Source organism: Haliotis rubra, unplaced genomic scaffold, assembly GCF_003918875.1.
Source record: "Haliotis rubra isolate DU_JTF1 unplaced genomic scaffold, ASM391887v1 Scf575, whole genome shotgun sequence".
NCBI classification, from domain to species: Eukaryota; Metazoa; Mollusca; class Gastropoda; order Lepetellida; family Haliotidae; genus Haliotis; species Haliotis rubra.
Window position 1 is genome coordinate 249666 of NW_025767274.1, and position 25231 is coordinate 274896.

The window sequence follows — 25231 nt, forward strand, 5'->3', positions numbered from 1 at the left end:
AGACAATGGAACAGACAAGTTCAGTGTGGTGCTTTGGTGTATTTTTGGATTTGCCATTTTCTTTGACTACGCCTTGCCCTTAAGTCAAAGATTACACAACGATGCTGTCTATTGTTAGATTCTACACCGCAACAACGCATGTCATGGTCCAGACGGTGTAGCTTCTTTGCCCCAATCAAGCATATGTAACGCATTTGTTTCACCTAGATGATTATGCATGTTATATACAGACATTTAAGGCGTCTGAAAGATCATATGTCATTTAATTTAATTTTTTATTTCGAATGTCACGTCAAAGGAGTTTGTATACTTTTACGCCCAAATATTCCAGCAACATCACGACGGGGGACATTAGAAAAAAGCTTCACATATTGCACCCATGTGTGGAATCCAGTCGGGGTCTTGGATGTGACAAGCGAACGCTTTAACCTGTAGGCTACCCAGCCACCCCTGAGTCATAAGAAGCGTGACCCAAATGGTTTTGTACTCACAATCGAACACTCACACGTATTTCAGGGGCCCTGTAATTCACCCCGCTATAACCGTAACGACATATGAAAAAGCGCGTGGTGTTAGCCAAGACCAAGTTGGGTTCCAACCCAATCAAAGTCTCCTTGTACTGCGTATCACAAGCTCCAGCAAGCATCAATCACTTGCCTAAACGTATCTCAGACCCAAACCCGTTCATCTTGGCGCTTCTTGTTCCCTTTAAAGTCATTATCTTCAAAAGTCCATCTTTTCAAATCTCATCGGAATCAGCACGTGCTCCAACGGAAAGAGCGCCTCGGTAGGACGTGTCTGGGTAAAACGCATATCTCAGAAGTATTTTTGTTGTGGATTTCTACATCGATTATTATCTGACATTGCGAATTCGAACGACGAGCCAAGGGCATAGTGTTTTACAGATCTGACGGAACAGAACGTATTTAAAGAAGGTTGTATCACATGCAGGCGTTACGTCTTGTAACGGATTGCCTCAAAGGTTCCAAACTTTCTTGATGTATGGGCTGAATGCTTCGGGTTGGATTTCCGTCGCCCTTCATCATCGATCACAGATCCATCAGTTAATAATTGATACGCCCGTTCCTATACCACGCTGCACTAGACGGCCGTATCGATATTGTGCTCAGAGAGCTATGTTGCGGTCTTGTTTCGCTTTTAACTTTATTGCTGACGAAGCACTTTTTAACTCTTCTGTATGGAGCTTTGACTCTTGTGTATTATTTATGCTTGAACCTTGCAAAAGTTCTGAAACTACGTTGATCAAGTCGTAGGTAACATGTATCTGTTGCATAAATGTTGGAGTTGACAGCAGAACAGCACTTATTGCCGTGATTACTATTACGGATTAGGGAGAAAGGTTGTGCAGTTGTACAACATATATAAGAAGTCCATACACGCTCGCCGGGTATCTAATAAATGGCCAGACAGGAACTATGATGTGTTAAATAATGTTCATTATATGTGAAGTACTTTCGCTCCTTCGTGGAGTTCCTGTGCGTTGAAAACTTCATACCGAATACAATCAAGCAGCTCACAACTGTGTGATGGGTAGAATCGATAAGACTGACAGAAATACTGGCCAATAGAGACGAATCGACCTTCACTAAAAGTGTCAAAATCAGGAATGGCACCTCAAGTACTAGTCTGTGCCTCAATCCCTGAACCACAATATTTTCCCCACTGTCTAGCCCTCCCTGCAATACTAAACCCTTTAATGAAGCAAGTCTAGATTTCACCAGGTTCAGGCCATCTCACTGGGGCTCCTTTTCAACTTAAATGGGTTTATTTGTTACTTTCAAAATTATATATATTCAGGGACTAAGCGTTAGTCTACTCAAAGACGTGTGTAGCACCTGTGCTTTGGCTATTAAGGATATGATGAGTTCTGTGTGTTATGTTTTACAAAAAACATAAACGTTAGTGCTAAAGATGTTTGCATTGTTTTACTAAACTAATACATCGTGCTAAAGTGTAACATTTCGTGACCCTACATCCTGATAGTATATATGAAACAGTATATATGAAACCCAAAGCCCGTGTACACAATGAAAACCAAACCTCTTGATGCGTCAGCTTTGGTATACGAAGACTATCTCACACACTTCATGGTCCATCTCATGCGGTACAGGCACTCCAGGTAGCCTAGTGGATATATACTAGATAAAGCGTTGCTTGGCCACGCAAAAGGTCCACTTGGAAAGTCAGAGATCGGTTCTCCACATAAGTACAAAGTTTACAGCCGATATCTTGTCTCCCTCGGGGTACCATTGTTTTCAGGATGCGAAAATGGGCGCAAAATTAGACTCACCCCCACTCATATTCGTTTTAATTATTCCTCAAATTGCATTTTTTTTTTGTTATATCGATGGGGTAGTAAAGTGGTTAAAGCATTCACACCGAAGGCCAAAAATGGATTTCCACATAGTTGGTTGTTTACATACATACTAACATTTGTATAGCGCCGATATCCAGCTCAACTGCTCAAAGGCACTCAGCAATATTCCAGCTATATGGCGTCGGTCTGTAAATAATCGAGTCTGAACTAGGCAAGCCAGTGATTCTCTATACAGGAACAGTGTGTAATAAAGCCGATATGTGTTGTCCATGAATCGTGGTCTAATAGCGGCGTAAAGTACAACTCACTCACTGTACCTTAGGTGCAGGGTTAGGACTTATGTCAGTCTGTTCATCTATGTCTATATGGAATACTGGTAAACCTCGTTAATCCCAGATTCCATCCTTACAGAAAATGAAGACAATTCGTTAATCCGGACGATTTCACTGGTACTGTCTGGATTAAAGAGGTTTCTTTGACCACATTACAGTAAGAAGCATTCCCGATTCACGTCAGGCTTAAACCATGCACATGCATGCACAGTGGCTCGTAACTCGTACACACCGATACCTGAGAGTGATCCGCATTGGCAGCGTGAAATGCGCAACCTTTAGCGAATATTTTCATGTTGGTGTTTGATCACGTGTGCAGGCTAATCATTGTTGATGCAACTAGTACACGCACTTTCATGTTTACAAATAAGCTATTAAACAAACGAAAAGTACAATCAACCTGCATTATGTAAAGCGTGTACCGTGTGGGAGCAATGGGGTGCATGCGATCAGTGATTGAGGAACGGGCAATGCTGCACAGTCACGACATATGTTCGAAATCAATACAAAACATAGTGTAGAAGTTGGAAACGGTGCTTTAAACTGGAAGCTGACATATTTGCTGACGCCATTCCCGTGACAATTCCCAGTATATCTCTTGTTCTGTGTTCGAGCGAGTTGCCGCATATTGGGACATTTCAGCTGTGTGTCACATTTGACATAGCTGATCAGTTGTATCCCCTTCATGCCTAGCTGCAGGCAGGGTAACAACAAGTTCCATCCTTTAACGACATTAAACCACCGACTCTACCCACTACACCATATAGGGTGGTGTAGTATGACAAGCCATGTGTTGCATTGTAGTTTGGTCGGTAAGGTCATGCGCTGGTGTGATGCATGACAATACATGCACTAAGTGCCGAAGGGTTTGTTTCAATGGAAGGAACGTGGCGTTGTCACACAACAAGCAAACAATCTCCAAATTAATGGAATACCACAACGGGACGTTTTGACCATTTGTCGCATTGTCGCGAGTTATTTCAGTCCGCTTGATCTGCAAGGAAAACTTGTAGTGGTGCAAAACGAACATTTACCACTTTGGTGATAGCTACAAGTGATGGCATGGTGCTGGCAATCGCAGAAACATAATCATGGCGAGTCTGGGATTCGAACGCAATAGCATTGGTTCCTAAGGGAAGCAACTCTGCACCGCGATGTCATGCGCCTTAGACGGCTGAGTTTCACATGTTTCGCTCAGTGTATTAGGTAACAGACCCTCCCATTCACTTTCTGGAATACATGAAGTATGCATAGCAGTATCATAAACACTGGTTGTTGGGTAGTCTGCTTGCTGAAGTCTCTTGGGTGGTCTTTAACAACAGTTATGTTCATGACGGGTATATACATGAGTGAGTGAGTTTAGTTTTATGCCGCTTTTAGCAATATTCCAGCAACATCACGGCAGGGGACACCAGAAATGGGCTTCACACATTGTACCCATGTAAGGAATCGAACCCGCGTATTCGGAGTGACGAGCGACCGCTTTAACCACAAGGCTACCCTACCGCCCTGGTATACATATGACAGGAATGGGATTGGAATTAACCTGTTTTACAAAAAAAGCGACTATTCCATTTCTAATGCACTTTGTTACTTCACAAATGTTCAGAACTCCATTCTGTCAATGAGCCTGAAAATAGTTCCGGCAGAAGTGATGTTTGCTTCCAGTGAGATATCGATTTTATGTTTCCAGATAAACATAGTAGGTCGGCACTAAATACACAAGAAACCGATTACATGTAGTGAGCTAGACTAACAGCACTTTAGAGCAACAGAGTGGAATGAGGGTAAATATAACGCACGCCCATTGATAGGTCGAAGATAGTGAGTGAGTTTAGTTTTACGCCGCACTCAGGTATATTCCAACTAAATATATGACGGCGGTCGAAGATAGAGAAGGGAGACATGTCGCGCAGCCACAAGCTCAGAACTGTAGTTAAACAACAATTTAGCCTTTCTTTCAGTAAGCATGATCAGATGTGTGATTCCTCACATGTAAAATGATGGATTGATTCTTTCGGCGAATGCGTGCGTGATCAAATGCACAAGTGTTGTTTTAGGCCGCAACCATCATTATTCAAGTTCCATACACCTGTGAATCTTCGTCGTTCAGTGCCATGAGAAACACTATTTGTAGACTAACAACTAGTCTCTGAAATGAACATATTTTACTGAAAAAAGTTCATAGTAAAAACAAATATAATGAAAAGGAGCCCTGAGACTTTCTTCATTTTCAGAAAATGCTGAAGATGTGGAAATCTAGACTTGCCACATTTTCTAGACTTGTGTGGGCTTTCTTGGATATATTTGCTTCAGGGTCTGTACGACAGACTAGACTATTTGCTGCCTGAGCGTTTTGTGTCATATTGATGGTTGGGTACGACGTGCGGTAACAGTTCTATAGCTACTCAGTGTGTAAATCATAACTATACACAATTGCTATTGTCACGATAACGATTGTATTTCAGCTGATAACATCGGGATCTTGGCCTCTGTCAGAGATCAGTTTCAGGTGAACTGTTCTCTGAAACACATCCACAAAGATAGTGCAGTTTCCTCACAGTTTTACTAATTCATGGCTTGTGTAAAGGACCATATGGATCCCATGTCATTCAGTGTCAAATATATCTTGTGTGTTACAATCCCTGTGGTCATCACAACCTGGGGAGGTCGACCTCAGCCCTCATTTATACATTTTATTTCGTTTGTTTGTCTGTCTTTTTCCATATGGTCCTCGGTTCAGATATCCGAAACTTCGTTTATCCGAAAACCACAAGTGTTCGGATAAACGGGGCACGACTGTAGTGAACTCATCAGCCAAATGGGGCATGGTCTGGGCCAACAACACATATTTCTGAGACGCCAAGTGGATATGGTTATATCTGATTTATTGCAGGGAGTATAACCTGGCATGTTTTCCTCTTACACCGAAGGACATATCTTTATCACCCTACCTCCGGGCGGTCGTGTACCTTCGTGGTTAAAACACTGTTTCGTCATGCCAAAAGCCTGGGTTCGATTCCCCATATGGGAGATGAAAGGTGGGAATCCCATTTTAACGCTAGTACATTACACCTGGACCAGGTGTTTTTTTCTTCACTTTTCGCGATGGGAGAGAACCCAATAGCTATATCATTACAGACATTCGGCTTCAGTGCACTAACTGCAGTGTTCAAGAGCTCCGTCTGTCTACCGCCGAAGCCAGCAATATTCCAGTTGTATTACCTGTAAATACTCTAGTCTGGGCCAGACAATCCAATGACTGACGTCATGAGCATCGATCTATAAAACTGGGAAACGGTGACATGCATCAACCAAGTCAACGAGCCAGACCGATCCCGTTAGTCGCCTCTTACGCAACGCAGGGGTTGATAAACCCAACTAAAACCCGGATACTAGCGCTTGTATTCCAAGTTTGGTGTTATTGACAATTCTCTGATTCAGGCAAACGTTATGGATAACAACTTCTATATTTCGTGAGTGCGACATTTCGATACAGATTCTTGTACCGTTCTCAAGCAGTTATGACAATCTGTACCGAAACATCGCACTCACGAAATAAAGAAGTTGTTATCCATAAAGTTTGTCTATATTGTACTTCCCAGCTTCAAAAATGGCACTCGAAGAAAGTTCCTGATTATCATCGAGATAGCTTGGAACCGTTGGACAAGAAAACGAAACAGAAGGTTGAGCAAAGGCTTATCTCTCCACTATCAGCCATCAGACAGCCTCAGCAAGGTATGACGGACATGCTCAGCAAAGCAAGTGCTTCAAAACACATGTATACACTAATATATACGTCAGCAAATGCGGAAACGGAAGTAATATGTTACGCACGTGTACGTGTAAACTCACCGTTACTCACCTGGATGGGATTGGCACGTGTAAAAGATGTAAACATAGAATTAAAAACGTTGAGCATGAAGTTTAGAAGACTTGTAAAACAATACGACCTCTCGATATAGGAGTCGGGCCTAAATATACTTGTACAGTCGGAGTGCAATCATCTGTGGGAGAGAATCCAGCTCACTCGCGTTGTAGTTCAAATTGATCACAATACTCACTAGACGCGGGAGTGTATGGTGTATCAGAATATGTATTAAGTAGAGTTTTAGTAGTTCTTTCCCGTTTTTGATAAAGAAGGAGAACAAGAAGGATGAGGGAAAGGAGTCTCAGACGTAGCAGTAACAGTGGCAGCAGCAGACTAACGCTTATAGTCTCTGAATATATATAATTATAAATTGAAAAGGAGATGGGAGATTCAGACCTGAGGAAAGCTAGACGTGAACAATTTAGGGTTTTAGCATTGCATAAAAGGGCTGGGTCAAAGAGAAAATGATGCCGTTCAGGGACTGTGAGACAGACTATAGCAGCAGCAACAGTAGCAGTGGCAGCAACAGCAGCAGTAGTAGTAGTAGTAGCAGTAGTAGTAGTAGTAGTCTCCCAGACGATATAGAGCTATAAAGTAAACTCAAGTTTAGAAGTCTAGATTGCCTCAGCTCAAGTAGCTGCAACAAAGGAAAAGTGGACACCTATTATTGACCAGCCGCCTGGTCAATATTAAGTATATATAAAGAAATAAACTACAGTGTATTAACTGGACATAGAAAGTTGACATGTCATGTTGTACATTCTTATATCCTTTGCTATATTTTTTCGGTTTGTTTTTTAGATTATCCCCTGCAGTCTCTCATAATTCTATAAGAATGGCTATAGGGTACTTTTACCATTGTTAAACTTACCCTTGGTGAGACTTAAATAAACTGTCTGTCTGTCTGTGATCCATGAACAGCATCACATAGTACGTAAAGGAAGTGTTTTGCGTGAATTATATGATTTGCATGTACATAATACACTAACGAAATCTCTTCTTTTGAACTGTGTGACACAGAAATATAAAATAGATTTCCATCTTATAAGTTAGCAACATAATATGTTTCGACACCATATGACGTAAAATGTCAAATATTGCTGTTTCCATGGAGACAATTAGCGCATAGATACGCATGATACTTTGAAATTGTATCCGCTCATATCGTTCCGAGAATGTCATTTCCAGTATCGACATTACTTATCTATTTCAGTTCTCGTGTAGGCGTCCACTGAGTTAAACGAGAAGCACAAACGTAAATAGACTTGCTTGAGACTTGCAGGGAGTGTAGAGTCCTGTAATGCGCAAGCCTTACCATAATGGAATATATCTACCGACGCCGCAGACCCGGGGACCTCTCTGTCGTCACATAGATAATATCTATACAGTTTATCACTTGAGTGAATACAGTGGGTCAATTTCTCTGCGGGACTAAGATGAAAATGCCAACAGATAAAATATGTACCCGTTGAGGGTAGTAACGCCTAACTATGCAAAGTTAGAAAATGTTGAGTACTTCTGCGGTGTTTACAAACAAATGTGATACAGGATATTTATCATCTCCCATATACTCACGTGATAACTTCTCTCTATATGCATGGTACCTCAGCTTATTGCATTTTCTTATCAACAATATTAACAGCAATCTAGCTCTAACGCCGCGAGACGGTCAACGTTTATGGACCGCAAGAGATGTCACTTTTTTCAAGTATAATACATGTATATTTCTGGTTAGTCACATAGTTTCGCTTACAAAAAAATTAAACAATAATCCTGAATTAATTGTTTCTATATACATGTATTCATAAAATCTAATATAACTGAACAGTCACAGCATGGCAACGTTAGCGTTGGCCAAATAACATTGTATGTGGAATGGAAAACTTATCTAAGTTTCTACAGAATATATTAACTAGTCTGTCAAGTTTATATGGACTATTCCTGAAAGTGAGCCTATGCGAGGAGAATGCACCAATGATTTATGCACATAATCAGTCTCCAACACCAGTGTGGCCACCCAGCGACGAAATGGGGCGATCAACGTCGAGCAAAGGTGATCTGTATTATCACCACATTGTTTCGCGTAAATAGATCGTCGGTTTCCTGTCCTTCCATTTTGAATTGTTCAATTGAGTTGACCTGCGCCCTCATACAAGTCCCGTTACGTTTGATGTCGGGAAGCGAGCACACATCATTTCCTTTTGACAGGCTTTCACAACTGAGGGAATTCCCTTCGGCAGGTTCTCCCCCCTCGCTAGCCAATGGGATCGTCCGTACTATCTGCTCTACTACCGCCATTTACGTTACAGAGGCCGAGCTGCCGTGAGTTTAGCTGTAAGTCAGCACTGTCTGGGCCGCAAAAAGGACCTTTACTCTTACCGAAGCCTTGTGTGGATTTCGATTTCGATTAGGACAAAGTTTTGTCCGAGTTGATGACTGAATTGCACCGCCAAATTAGCAATGACGACTTTAGCGCCGGAGGTGGGAACTGATGGCACTCTTGAAGGGGAGGTAGGTGAATCGAAAACAATTTAGACTTTTTTGTTAAAATGTTCTGCTATTACAGCAAGCACGTTCATATGCATGTTTTTATTAAGAGGTGTGAAAACTGCAAACAACTTTTCCCGATTGTTTTTCCCGGATATGTTTGTCAAGAGCCGGTTGAAAACATGGCGCCCGCACACCTTGAGGCCTGACAGTCAGTGAAGCATGTCCCAGTATGCCTGTGTTCAGTTATGTCATGCAGGTGATCAAGTCGGGGATATTGCACAGTGCATGTGTGGGTGTGTTGGTCCAATATACACGTCGTAAACACGATACAAGCAACATGTCCAGCAGTTTACAATCGCATAGTCAGCCCTTTGAAGTTTGCCGACTGGAGCAAATGAAATAGACAACAAAGGGGTGTGCACGAGGACAGGTGCGCCAGGTGTCGATCGCCCGCTCAAAATAATGATTCAAACTGCATTGCTATGCATGATCGGATGATAGTGTTTACTTTCAATCGTGAATTTTGGATATATGAGGCTCTCATAAAAATATTTTATGAAGTAGTAGGATAAAACGCTGTCAACTTAGTGAGAAATGACAGTGAATTGAGTGGGCTTTAATATATATTATGTGAACCAGAACAGGTTATCGATGTTAATACTTAATGTTATATATATTATCATGAATTAACTCACATGTATGATTATTTTAAGGTTTATTGATTGGTTATTCATACAAATATGAAGATTATAGTTCACATTTAAGTAATATGCAATGTATTTGGTGGTATAATAGCTACCTTTAACAAGTCATTCTTGTATTACTAGTAATGAAACTATTAATTATGAAATAAAAATGTCTCACATAAGTGAAATTACGTCTGAAATTTCTAAATAATTTCACATAAAAATAACACCTGTTGCACCTATGCTGCAGATGAGTTTGCAGTTTAGACATTCAGTTCCATCACTGTGCATGATGTGGCTAAACCGCTGGCTTAGTATACATATACATAATTCAATGGTTGTATTCAATGTACTCACAAAATCAATCGTCCTAGTATATATATATATATATATATATATATATATATACGCTAACTGCCGAGCACAAGCAGATGTGACTTGATGGACGTATTGCCTAGCTAGTCATATAGGTCAGGATTCAGTGAGGTGCTGGTGCATTTTGAAATCCACATGAAATCAACAACACAGGATGTGCTAACAGCTCAGGACTTCCTCCTCTCTTTAGATGTGATGTTTGATGAGGATATATATTTTTTATGTATTTGATAAATACCGGACATTTTCGAAACTTGTTTAATTTTAGGAAAATTAAACTTGGTCATGTTTGTAGAAACAATCATGACCATTCTCCACCATATGATAACCTGTATAATGTATAACAGGCTACAACTTTCACAATAGCTGTGCCCTCATCTGTTGTGTCACTGTGCAACAATTGCTTTATTTGCCCAACCATCCAACTGGAAGCTATCTGATCCGACACAATAAACAAATACTAAGTGAAATATTAAACTGACACACATGCTAATCTTACAGTTCAAAGTTTGACATGTGTGTCTAAAATTGACATTTAAGGACTATTTGCTTTATCAATCTGGACGTACATGAGTCATATTAGAGTGAGTCCCTTGAGCAGCATGATTCACTGTGGTTCAGCATGTTCCAGCTGATGGATGACTGGTCTGTCATTGATTACATCACACTGGAGCTGGCAAAGTGCATCCACAATTCAGGCATTCTGGAATTCATTGAAATATTTCAGAGATAAATTATTCAATAGACATTTTTTCACTTGCTTATTTGTGATTTTAATTTCTATCATATTAGGATTGACTGATAGATTGGAAGATATCCCTATGCATCCATTTCAACCTTGTGAACATATATCCAATGATAGGTTAAGTCTTCGTATCAATATTAATTAATATTAATATGTCCTTTATCAGTTTATCGATTGTATCAAGACTGTAGGTTGCTGACAAAATATTGCTTTTATGTATCACCAGTCGTGGGTGATATTGGGTACAATTTGCTGCTTCTAATTCATTCATTTCATGGTCCATTGCAGAGTGCATAAAACACTTTTAACCAGTGAGATTTGTTGTGCCCACTCATCCCCAAAACATGTACATGTATCTCCTTGTTATTAAATACTCAAATTGTATAACTGATGGTAAGTGATATTATTCTAGTGCAATAATAATCTCCCAAACTGACCTTAAACCATACCACATGTTGCATGGTGAAGGACGAGCTGAATTATTGAGAAAATTACAGCTAATGATTGTCTGCAATGAAAACACCCTAGCCTAGCGCATGTTGCACAATGCCAGAGACCTGCCCTGCTTCAAGATGCCTGCTTCATGAGCTGGCCCAGAGCTTGTACAACAGATGGAGTGTGTAGCTGGTATGGAAGCAATCTGTATTTACAGGTCATCACAATCATGGCCAGTTTATCCCTATCTGATAGTCAGTGTAAACTTACAGCCAGAGTTGATGATCCCTCCATGGGAATGCCAGCCCTCTATCCACTCCCAAGGGTAAACTGTTTTGAACTATTTTCCCTATCTTGTAGGTGCCATAAAACGGGGAAATAAAAATGCAAGCTTCCTCCCCAGCTGTGTAACCCCCAGGGTAGCTTGCTGGGTATGTTTTTAGATCACCCTGGCTATTATCATAATGGCACAGTTTGACATCCCACATTTCCTACACAGATTAAACCAATTTTCCTCATTTCCAAATCCATCTCACTGCACGTTCCTTGAATGACAAATTTACCTTTATTTCATGTTACATATGCTCAATTTCAGGATTACTGTTCAAAACTCCAGCTTCTTAATGGTTTTAAGAATCTTCATCTAAACATGACTAAAGTCAACAAACCAGAAACTTTCCATCAAGTATCATATTTTCTTATTTAGTCAAGAAAACTTGTTTTAACTCTAGTAGTACATGCATATGCTGCTCTAAAAAGGTTACACACCACCCCAGTAAATATGAAACAAGTGGTTGGTCCTTATCTATTTTGAGTAGTATATTTAAGGGTCCTCAGATAGTTCACAAGCTTTACTATTTCCAAAGCCTGGAGGACCCTGTGGCCCTTTATCTTATAATACTTTCCTTTTATTGTAACTGTGTTATTTCTTCAAGTGAAACAGTACTAGTATTTACCACATTTGACAAGAATTTGAAGACGTTTAAGAGAGATTTTGGTGTTGTAACTCCCAATGATTCAATATTGATCCCTCCAAATGCATGCATTCCAAGGCCTCGCTGTATCATCTTGAGTCATACCCATATCCGGACATGATTTTATTATGAGCTACAGTTCAATTTTCAAATGTTCCACTAGGCTAAAATCGCTAGGAACTTTACCAAGCCCTCATGAAGGGTGATGCTTATTTCAGGCTTGTAGACGCTGTTATCCTCTTTGATTGGCAGCGGCAATGTACAAGACCTGATGGGTGGGCACCATGGGAGTTCTCCATTAACGTATCTGGTTTATTGGATGAGAATTGGTCAATTTATTAACGTCCCCTTCAATTATGAAAGCCGTTATTGTATGTATTGGCACCATTTTGGAACAGCACCTCCAACGTGTAATTGAAACGTCTCTCCGCTGACTTTGTTGATTCCTGTTTCTTTATCTGAGTTCATTTAGTGCCAGTTGTGATGAAGTGATGTAGACGTGTGGGGGTTAAATCGGATTATCTCCAATCTGTTTTTGCGTAGTCTTTACTTCTATTTATGACTGTTGTTCAGGTACATTTTGTTCTACCCTGTCCTATGGACACATTTCAGTATTTCATTTTAATATTGAATCGATATAAACACTTCCTGTGAAACTGCAGCTCGTTTCGAACTTTGAGGTCATCAAGATATGTGAAACTGTAAATATTTTTACCCCAATGCAGGGGTGGAAATATCTTTAAAATTGCTAGTGTACTCCGGTACAGTTGCACATGTAAAATCACTTGCCCTGATAATTTTTCCACTATACCGTCTGTTTTCTTGTTGATTTTTTAAATAAACAACATAATTAACATTGGAAAGTCAGCTGGACACCGGTATAATGGATATACAAATTGTCTTGCCCGACAGAAAAAAACACTGGACTGGGGCGTCGGGCAATGGGTTATTTCCAGCCCTGCAATGTAGTATTTGACATACACCACTGGTTGAAAACTAGTTGAACATTACCAATCGTGTCTGCACATGTACAGTTGTAAATACCTTTTGTTAAAACTCATAGACAAAATATGATATTTTAGAAAGAAAACAGGATTATCAGGGTCTCAAGAATCCATGAACCTCATTGACAGACATAAAATTTGTGTTTACCCATTTTAGTGTTGTTGAGTTGAGTCTGTAGATTCCTTCGCTCATTGATTCCAGATGATGGAGCTCGCCTGCCGTACCAGCTCACAGGAGTTGTAGTGGGTGGGAGAGCCTAATGGATCATAGCAGGGACTATAAATACATGTTTTAAAATGTTGGCGGAGTTTTGTGAGCTCCACCCACAGTTAGGGATGTGGAGAGAGATGGGCTGAGGACATGCTGTCCTGTCAGATTGACCCTACTGCCCTAGACTTGCAAGATTGTAAGTGTTCTCCATCTTAGTGTGGACAGAATGGATTAGGGTAATAGGATTAGGATGAGAAGTACATGGTGGATGGTTTAGTTGTGGGTTTATTGATGAGTCATGTTGACCTGTCACGCTTAGGAGCAAGTAAAATACATGTCCTTGAAATGTCGGCCTGTGAACAACTGCATATTATAGAACTGTGATAAACTGCATGATGATTAAGATATTATTCTCAATAGTGAGTGAGTTAGTATGGTTTTAAGCGGGTACAACAGAAATCGGCTTACACATTGTGCTCATGTGGGGAATCGAACCCGGGTGTTCGGGGTGACGAGCGAACGCTTTAACCACTAGGCCACCCCACCGCCTCTCATTCACAATAACATCACAATATCCTTTAAGAAGAAAATATACTATGTTTTTATATTTACTCACCAACTTGTAGAATGCCAATCAAATTGTTACCGCAAATGATGATGATGATGAATATGATGGTAAAGTTTTGAGATGATTCAGCTAAAAAAAATTGATAATGGAAAATCCTTAATCAAGCCCCTAAGCGTTGAACAGTTATGTCATATTGTGTAATACTTTCATATGAAGAAGGACTTATATTTTCCAGCACCAAAGAAACATTTTTCTGTATCAACATCTTTGACAAAGCAATTGTCATGGTTGTCAATAAACATGCAGCCATTTTGAAATGTGCGTTCATATATTGTGGACAATGTTGTAAAGTTGTCAATAATTTATCATTGCTCCTGCAATAGATTATGCAAATAGTTTTAACTCACAGTATTAACATGGTCATCAATGTATGGCAAAGACAGGTTATCAACTCTTTGTGCTACTTGCTGGGAAACGATTGATTGAAATGTGAATTATTGACGAGCATCACTACACATTAAGTACGTAACCTTTCTATGCTGGTTGAGAGTAAAACTCATCAAGGAGAAATATTCCCATGTGACAACACCAAATATTGGCCAGCAGCCAGCGTTGAAAAGAATCACGATGTATGGGGCTTTGTTTTAACACCTCATGTATTTCCTGTTTTTAGAGGTGTAATACTGGCCCTATGAGATTATGGTGAGAAGTGAGGTTTTAGTCTCATTATGATAAGTGGAACTGGTGTCTGGGGCACAGGAAGGATCACAATCTTAGCTTCAGGACTTGCTTCAGAGTCTCTCCATGCGTCTTATGATGAAGTCACATCAATAGGTACACTGGATGTAACAATCAGTTTCTGGTATGTTATTACTATCAGGAATTGTTCTTTAGTTCTGGGCCCCGTTCCTCAAAGCGATCGTAGCGCTAAGATGATCGTAACTCCCATACTTTAACATAGACTTACAACTGTCGTAGCGCTACGATCGCTTTGAGGAACGGGGCCCTGTTTCATATACTGATAATATGAACATTCAGAATTACCTGTTGATTGAGAACACCTGATAATGTGAACATTAAGAAATTAGCTGTTGATAGAGAATACCTGATAATGTGAACATTCAGAAATTACCTGTTGATAGAGAATACCTGATAATATGAACATTCAGAATTACCTGTTGATAGAGAAGACCTGATAATATGAACCTTCAGAAATTACCTGTTGATAGAGAATACCTGATAATATGAACAGTCTGAAATTACCTGTTGATAGAGAATACCTGATAATGTGAACATTCAGAAATTACCAGTTGATAGAGAATACCTGATAATATGAACAGACATAAATTACCTGATGATAGAGAACACCTGATAATATGAAAAGACAGAAAGTACCTGTTGATAGAGAATACCTGATAATATGAACAGCCTGAATTTACCTGTCAATAGTGAACACCTGATAATGTGAACAGTCTGAAATTACCTGTTGATAGAGAACACCCGATAATCTGACCAGGTGCATGTTCTCATAATGTGGTTTCCCCACTTTGTTTTTTTTGTTGAGAAAATACATTGTAGAAGTCTTCACGTCATGGAAAGATTTACTTTCAACCGAGTATTATGTATATGTTGAAACAAAACCGTTTTACTTCCTCAGATATCTGAAACAAAAAGTAAAACTTCAGGAAATATCATGACACAACTATATAACATGACATATATCCATGCTGGTATGGAGATTGACCTCAGTTAAATGTCACTGACCAATAATAGATTAGTCTGGAACATGTAAGGACAGTCTAAACAGATGGGACATTGACACAGGAGCAAAGGCTATGTGCAAGGGAGGTAACTGCAAGTGCCACGTACATATACTGTTATACCTGTCACCTACTTTGTTGGATGTGGTCAGTTGTAATAATCTCTCTGGTCATTGATCGAGTATTATAGGTCAGCATGGATCACTTGACATTAAACCTTCCCAGATAATTAGATTGATCGTCAGTGTATTGGTGCCAAAATTAGCATTATGCCAAAATGTCTTGAAGAATGCTGGTAAATATCAAGACGACGTGATGATTGAGTGATTCAGCTCTTGTACTGTGTATTACATAGAAGACATTGCAAATGTGTGGCATTGTTAGTCAATCCATGATCGATAAATTTGAACAAAATCATATCTTTGCCAGTTTTTATTTATCTGACAAACGACATTGGTTGTCTGATCCAGATTTGATTATTTACAGGATCGGAGTATTAATTGCGGTTCGGCTTTGGACACTTGAAATGCATTCTTCCCATATACCCAGACATGAAAATATCATTAATGCAATATGTGGACTCGAAACATTTTTGCATGAAAACAGCATAGATATTACAGCCAATCATCTGGCTTTATAACTTTTATGCAGAAAAGGTAATGTTATATGTTTTTAATATTTGATATATGACATATGTAATACAACCATCACAAAATAGGACAATATCGATGCATTATTCTACATGCCATATCTGCACGTTATATACCATGTCTATACTCCAAGTGTTGTTGGTGCTGAATGTTGTTTTGTAAATTGTATATGTCACATGTTGTTCTTGTTTTCGCAGAAAAAAAGAGTTTCCTTTGATTTTGGGGTAAGCAGAGTTGAAGTGAAGAGTGATCTACCTTTTTTTTGCAAAGTTTTGTTCGTTACCATGAAGCTGCAACTGCCTTGATATAAATGTTATTAACACGATTAACTGAGTTTAATAGAGCAATAAATAAAGACTTCAACTAAGATGATGTTTACCCGATGGAAGACTGCTTTTAGAACTTTCATAAAGCTTTCAGAGTAATCGGTTTAACTGCGTTTATATTGAGGCAGCGTAGTTAACAGATTTTTACCAGTTAAGTTGCCTTTTATCCCCTTGTTAGACAGCAGTAGCATGGTGACTTATTATAAATAACAAGGATTTGTTATTTCCTGCAATGCCTGATAACAGATAACGCCATTACCTAAATGAGCCGTTCTGCCCTCAATCAACTTGTTTGTTTGACAGGTGTTGAGGAAATTAGCATGAAATATGCATGAGGTTGGATGCTCTATAATTACTAGCAGAAAGCAACATGTTAATGGACATCACAATTTTCCATGATTGATTGCAACAGTGAGTGCAGACTTGTGAGTTCAAAGAGAGGAAGAGACAGCTGGGGGGTAGTGGAACCAGAGAGAGGGGTAGGGCAGGGGGTAGTGGAACCAGGGAGAGGGGTGTGACAGGAGGTATTGGAACCAGGGAGAAGGATGTGACAGGAGGTAGTGGAACCAGGGAGAGGGTGTGGCAGGAGGGCAGGGGGTAGTGGGATCAGAGAGAGGGGTGTGGTAGGGGTAGAGGAGCCAGGGAGAGATGCATGGCAGCAGGGGTAGAGGATCTAGGGAGAGGGATGTGGCAGGAGGGCAGGGGGCAGTGGGATCAGGGAGAGGGATGTGGCAGGGGGTAGAGGATCTAGGGAGAGGTGCATGGCATGGGGTAGAGGATCTAGGGAGAGGGGTGTGGCAGGGGGGGGGTAGAAGAGCCAGGGAGAGGAACATGGCAGTAGGGGTAGTGGAGCCAGAGGCAAGACGTAGAGTCATGGGAAAATGCAAAGAATAGGATCCCAGGGTGCATGGGGATACAAAGCATCAAAGGTTAACACGGGGCTGAAACATCCAGTGCTGGGATCACTGCTGTACAAATGGTGCTGAAGAATAAGCATATAGCACGTAATCAGATTCTGATTACAGCGTCCAGTGAGCAACTAGTCACATGTGCTAGGTGCTATATAAATGAATTATTATTGTTATTGTTATTATTTCATGTAGTAATGGTGGGTATTGTAGAACTGGCATCATAATGGACCATTTATTTTTTACTCTGAGACATTACAGTGCAAAAAGCCCCACATCCTCCTGGACAGCATCGGATTTATATCTATGATTAAACCACGATAACAGTCTTAATCATCCGCCTTGTCAGACAAATCTGTTTTGTCAAAGCATTCCAGTGTTTGTGCGTTTTATATTGTCAGCCTTGTGTTTAAGCATGAAACTTGCATGTTTGCGTTTAGTCGGTAATTGCCGATTTGTTTCCAAGTAGAAGGTGTGTCATTTCTGATCACTGGGTCATGGTGACCTGACAAAGCTGCTGATGTGCCTCGCAGCCTCCCTTCTCGTATTGATTAACACTGAAATATGGTGACATTTTACAGGGACAAATCCTCCAAATGTATCTGCTCTGACATTTGCTTTGGTTAATTATGTATGAAAAGGTAATGTTGGAATGTTCGTTTCAATGCTTGTGGGTTAAATGTCACCATTTTCATATGAATGACATTGGTTTCATTTTACGCTTTGCTGCTTTCATTTATTACATTGTCATGGCAACTTCAAATAGAAATGAAATGTACAAAATTCCCATTGCGTGTAAGTCACGAGTGTTCAGAAATGAAATACAGAAGTCTTTCAAATTATGAGGCTTTACATGCATGTACATGCGCTAATCTACAGGTTTTAGTTTATTTACACTTGTTTCTATAGCAACACTAAGAAGTACCATTTGGGCAAAAATGTGAAATCCTACCCAGGAAATGTTGCTCATCATTAGGTGATGATAATCCATCTTCAATATTGCTGACACTGCATGTTATATGATGTATGTTAAATTTTGCCGACATTGCATGTTATATGATGTATCTTAAATTTTGCTGACATTGCAGATAACTGTAATATTTCTGAAATATTGTTGACATTACAGATAATCATAATATACCCCTCACAGTCCTTTCGTATGATATTTGTTAATATATCATGTCTTGACAGATTAGGAAAAAATGAGGTATTTTTTAACTTCCTTTTGAGTAGTTGTATTGACAGAAGATGCATTGTGGGAAGTTTCAATATAACAGCGTTCAGTTGATATTAAAATCACACACCGTAACACATGACAACAATATGAAGAAAATGAAGTGTATTCAGTTTAAATATCCACTTGGACCTTTGGCCATTATGCTGAATAAACATCTTACACGTTACAATATATTCGTTATTGGCGACAAATCAAAACTGGTTGACATGTTACTTTTTCCGTAGTAAACATTATGTATTTCTACACATAGATACCGGCTTGGATCTATTACTACCATTCCTGCAACTGCAGAAAGTTTATTGTGCAGAACAGTATCTCAGTTTTGTTATATAATAGCTCTCAGATGTCACAGAGCATGCTCAAGGATAAACATTGAAACTAGGGCTGGGACGGGTAACCCGAATACCTGTGACGGGTGGGTAATGAGTTGGACCCGGGTACCTGTCTCAATACCCGGGCCCTGTCTCAATACTCGGGTACCCGTCTCAATACCCGGACCCGTTATGATCATAACATGGGTTAAACAATGTAATATGTTATTCTTTCATGATTAAAAGGTTGTATTGTCTTTGAAGATTTAGACATAATTTACAGTCCCTTCTTTTGAATATTAAACATGGTAAAGACACTGAAAAGCTCGAAATTTTAGCCTCCCGAGCTGAAGAATATATTGATATTTGTTGCAAATTTGATGTCAGGAATTATCATTACGGGGATCTGGGTAGGGTAGGGTAATAGGGGTAGAAAATTTGGACCCGTCCAAACCCAAATTAAACATTTTTTAAGCCCTCATGTTGCAGTGGAATAGGGTGTGCTCTGAAACAGACGTACAGTGTTGAAAGGAAAGAAAAAAAACCCAACTATTAGCATAACAGTATTAAACTTCAATGTGTTTTTTCTCCTTGTGAATAGCCTGAAGTATGTAGTGTCCTACTTTGTGTAAGTATTTATGGGATCTTTCTATGGGCTATGTTCAAGGCTCTAGAATTCAAAGTGGATTTCATGGGTTTACACTCCTTATCTTTGAGACATCATAAACATAATCAACTTGTTGGAGGTTTGACTACTTGAGAATGTTTGGAGAGCTTAGAGCAGACAACGTTTCATTAGCTACGTGAGATTTAAAAAAGATTGAAAAATTCACTTACTCTTTTTGATATTTACATCTTAACAAAGAACATTTGCAGATGCTGATAATAAGGTTCTGAAGATCTATTTATCATATGATACAGAAATACATGAAGGTAAACAATAGAGGTGTTTGAGTCCCAGCCTCGGATTAAATCTTGGCTACAGTGCACGTGACACTGATTGGCGTGACACCAGTTCCCGACCAACAGGGATATATTCATGTGGGAGATGTTTGCAGAACAGGTACCTCCATCACTTAGCCCAGGTACACTGGCAAGGTGAAGGTCATTACAACAGCTGGGGTGACAGGCTGGAGTCATTCCACACATTCTTGTTGTGTGTAGTTACATTCTGTTACCAGGCTGGACATGACCTCGGCCAGTCAGGAACTAGCTGAAAATACACACCATCCTGTTCCGTGTTCTGACACTGCAGTGCACATAGGATCATATCCTATGATACTTCACTTTTGCTTTCTTAGTAAACCTGTTAAAAATGTTTTGGCTTTATCATCCTGTGTTTCCATTATCCGGTATATACCAGACTTTGACTGGTACAAAGAATCTCCGGTAATTTCAAAGGTTATTGGTAATCGTGTCCGGCGTTTTAAAATCAATTTTCTAATTACTTCTGTCAGTTATATTTCTCCTCCAAAAAGATTACATTTTCACAATGACATTGAGAAGTTAAATAAAAAATAGCAGTTTTGAAACAACCCAGGCTAAAAATAGCAGCATTGACGGATTGCGATACCCACTACATTTCTGATTGGTTGTTAGGGTGCAAGGTCTTGCGCACAATCAAAAGCGTGATCACTTGACCAGTAAAATTTACAAAAAAACGGTATTTGAAATGCAAGCCGGTCACAATGTCCAGCTGTAAAAATGTCAGCGGAAACACTGTCATCTATGGCCATTGATTTCTTGTTCTATACCGCCTACGTAACACTTTTACCAACCATGTTCCACTATCACCAGTCTACTGGTTAAGGCGTTGCTAGTCATGCCAAAGGCCTGAGTTTGATTCGCCACATGGGTACAGTGAGTGAAGCCCATTTCTGGTGTCCTCTTCTATGATACTGCTGGAATATTGCTAAAAGCGTAATAAAACCATACTCACTAACCCACTGACTCACTCGCTCAACCTCTGAGGGAACTACCTACTGCTATCACCCTATCCCCATTAAACATCTGGATCCACAACATACCACCACACCTATTACCTGACCTGGTTCCATAACCTACAGCCATGCATCCCAGCCCAAAGCGGCATAAAACCATACTAGCTCACTCACCCAGCTTCTGGCTGCCATACTTCTACCTGTCACTCAATCCCCAAACATCTGTATCCACAACATACCCTTCCTACTGCCTATCAGAACGGACCCTAGCTACCTGGCTCCCACAACCTGCCACACCCATCTGCCGGACTACAATGCCTGCTGCAACATCTTCTACCTTAAGTGTAAAAGACTCATAGATTGTTAGCTAGGAATGAGATGCTTGTTATTCAATGGTTGTTTTCAGGTTGACCCATTTCTTCTACATCAAGGAACCTCCCTAACATTATGCCATCTGACATCTGTTTTCCATAAACACACCCTTGCGTTTAATAAATACATATAACTTTCTTCTGTCATATCTCAAACAAAGTAAAAATCAACAAGCTACGGATATTGTGATATAGATACAAAGTTTCCATTCACCCTGGTGAAAGTAGCACAGGACCACGCCTACCCTGTCTACTGTTCAAGGGAGGAACAGCTCCACCATACTGTTCCCCCTTCTGAGTCACGGTGTAATGGTCTGCTGTTTATGAGGAGATTTAGGGCTGCCTGTTGTACCTCTCTGTAGGGATTTCCGTACTTGTCACTTTTATTATTCCTCCTGAAAGGTGTTTATTGCCACAAATCATATATAATGCACACAGAGGGGTAGTTAGAGAGGAGCCGGCTTGTGATGATGGGGTGTTGATACAATGGGGCGGTTTTCCTTGTTACTGTGAGATGCTGGTATGATGGCTTTGAATACAAGCAGGGAGTTTTTCTTCTTAATTGTATTGTAAACAGATGCTTTACTTGTTTTTGTACATGATAGGAGCAATGTGCACATTTGTACATTTTAACAGTTTTTCAAAGGATGTTGTTTACCACAGCACTGAGTCGAACTTAGTCATTGAAAACATAATTTGATGGAAACAAGCTACTCCAGTGAAATGGAACTGTGGAAATTCTAGACCTTCATTTTAGTCTATATATTTACACTGAGGCCTTCATGGAAAGGGAAAACGTTATATAGTTCAGAATAGTAAGACAGTGTCTGGAGTGTTCATGAAGACAGTGTCTGGACTGAATGGTCCAGATTCGATTATTTACAGTCATATACCCATAAAATTGTTGGGTGCGGCTTAAAACAACAATAGTGTAATATCCAACTAGCTGCCACTGTTAATTAGGGCGGTGGGTAGCCGAGTGGTTAAAGCGTTTACTCGTCACGCTACAGACTTGGGTTCAATTCCCCCCATGGGTACAATGTGAGAAGCCGATTTCTGGTGTCCTTCGCCATGATATTGATGGAATATTGCTAAAAGCTGCATAATACTAAACTCTCTCACTCACCCTTGTAAGGCCTTGCTTCAATACCCCCCAGGATACAACATACTTTCTTTGTGTCTCTTTCTGTGATATTGCAGAATATTACTTCAAGCAACGTAAGAAGTCACTCACTTGTAGAATGTGTTATTGTGCCTTCAGGCATGAAAACTGTCTTCACATTCAGGTCAGTGATGCATATGATTGGCGTTAATATTGCTGATTCAGCGTTAGGTAAGTAGGGCCCATTGCACAAATGATCACAGACTTCTGACGGTGAAAGCAGTAAAGTTACTTGTGGTATGTGGGCCTTAAGACTAAACGGTACACGCGCACGCACGCACGCACGCACGCATACGCCATACGCACACACACACACACACACACACACACACACATACCTGTTTGCAAATCTGTCTGGATATTTCTGACCAGAGTAAGATTTATTGGCAACCTCGTAAATTACTTAATGTATTTTTCCATTTTCATTAAATTTGATAGGTTGGTATCAGTAACCATGGTAACTAATACATTCTAACAACACGTTTCATTATAAACATTCAGGGTTTGAAACATAGTCTTCCATATCTGGTGTGGATAGAGGACAGTGTAATATTTGTATATGTGAAACACAGCAGGTGTTCCCAGTGTCTGTGTCAGAGACAGTACATATACATGCACAGTTATGGTGGATATAGAGACAATGGCGAGGGGATACCGTGAGCAGTGTCAGCCTCGGGTTAGGTTTCCATTGTATTGTGTTAGTAATGGACAGTAAAATATAACAAAACAGGTTTTTTCAATTAGATTGATTGGTGGTTGGCTGATGAATTTTACATTTCCATGCTCTATCACTCACTTCCTAACACTTGTGGTTAACCAGAGTGGCAAACGGCTAAAACTAGCATCACTTCAGGCCTTCATTCCACCATTGACATTTAGGGATGAAACTGAAATCCTGTTCTAAGCAGTGGTAAATGGAACTCATATCACACCCACATGAACTACACATGCATGATATGGCTGAAATAAGGTGCAAAGCGGTGGGAAAAATGCTTTATGACCTTATTCCACTCATCTACCCATCTTCTTTTATTCCTTCAGCCACTTTCAGTTGATCACTCACCCGACCATTCAAGCAATCATACACCCATCCGCCCACCCACACTCCCCTGGCAATCTTCATCACATCCACCCTGTTCACCCACCTGCTTCAAGACCTGTTGGGTAGCCTAGTGGTTAAAGCGTTCTCTCATCACGTCAAAGACCCAGGTTCGATTCCCCACATGGATACAGTGTGTGAAGCCCAATCCCCTGCTGTGATATTGCTGGAATATTGCTAAAAGCGGCGTAAAACCATACTCACTCACACAAGTCCCACCCTTTCTCTCCTCTGACGTACCCTTTACCATATACGTATTTGTGGAACAAGCTCTCCAGTTTCAGAATGTGAAAGGTTGAGACTTGGCTGCTGTGTTGAGGATTAGGAAAAAGACCTAGAGTGTAGGGTTCGCAGAGCAGACAGATAAACATCCCTTTGTACAGCCAATTAGCAAATTAACTTTGCTGGATAGGTTTTGATTATCAACTTAGCACTCAATTCCAGATCCCCATTGGGATAGTTCCTAGTAATGTAAATGTTACATTTATATCCACAATTGCAAATTGATTGGCGGCACGTGCTTGGTTGTTTTTATGCTACGAGGGTATTCATGGTATTTGAGGGTATTTGTCACGTGCCTTGATAAATTGGGCGTAGCAGTTTCTGTCTCACTCCTCTCAGTCGATTGACAGACATGTTGATTCTGCCAGGTTTTTTTTTGGATGTTGGTGGAGAGGTTAAAGTGTTACCTTATCATGCTAAAGGCCCGTGCTTCTTTTCTCACATGGGTACAATATGTGAAACCCATTTCTTGTGTCCCCTGCCATGATGTTGCTGAAACATTGCTGAAAGCATGCAGCTATATTCCCTATTCGTTACTATAATCTGTGTAATGGTAACCATCACCACCACTGACGTCCCAGGATAGGGCTTTGCGTAATGCCCAACTCGCTCAGTAACATTGTTATGAAAACTATTCATGTCTGTTCCATGTTAAAAACATCACATTATTAAGACTGCTACACATGCTTTGATGGCTGCATGTGGAATTATACAGCCACAGTAAATGTAGGATAAATATGCAAATGGTAAATTCTTTAAACATGGAATATTATGTCACATGCTACAACCAGTCAAGGTTGCTGGGGACCTATTCTAACCCAGATTCCTCAGGGGCATTATGAAGGGCCATGCAGCCAGGTCCCTAGACTAATGCTTAGTCCCTAAATAGATATGATTTTTATAGTAACATATAAACCCATTTAAATTGTAAAGGAGCCCCAGTGAATTCCAAGATTCAGGACCTGAGGAAATGTAAAATCTAGACTTGCTTCATTTAGGGCTTTAGCATTAGGGAAAAGAATGTGGTTCAGGGACTGTGAGACAGACTACCTTGTCCCCTGTCACAACCAGTCGAGGTTGCTGGGGACCTATTTTTTTCTAACCCAGAATCTTCAGGGGTGTTATGAAGAGCCATGTAGCCTTGCTCCAAGTCTGT

At 40.2% G+C, this 25231-nt stretch overlaps 1 protein-coding gene across 1 annotated transcript in view; it reads left to right on the forward strand.

Moving 5' to 3' along the window:
* The first annotated feature begins 8816 nt into the window (after positions 1–8816).
* Positions 8817–25231, forward strand: part of LOC124254563 (ankyrin-3-like) — a 90357-nt gene continuing 73942 nt past the window's right edge. The window contains exons 1-2 of the mRNA XM_046688388.1: positions 8817–9052; positions 16637–16663. Coding sequence (XP_046544344.1) covers positions 9002–9052; positions 16637–16663 — 78 coding nt within the window. The 5' untranslated portion in view covers positions 8817–9001. The remainder of the gene's footprint in view (positions 9053–16636; positions 16664–25231) is intronic.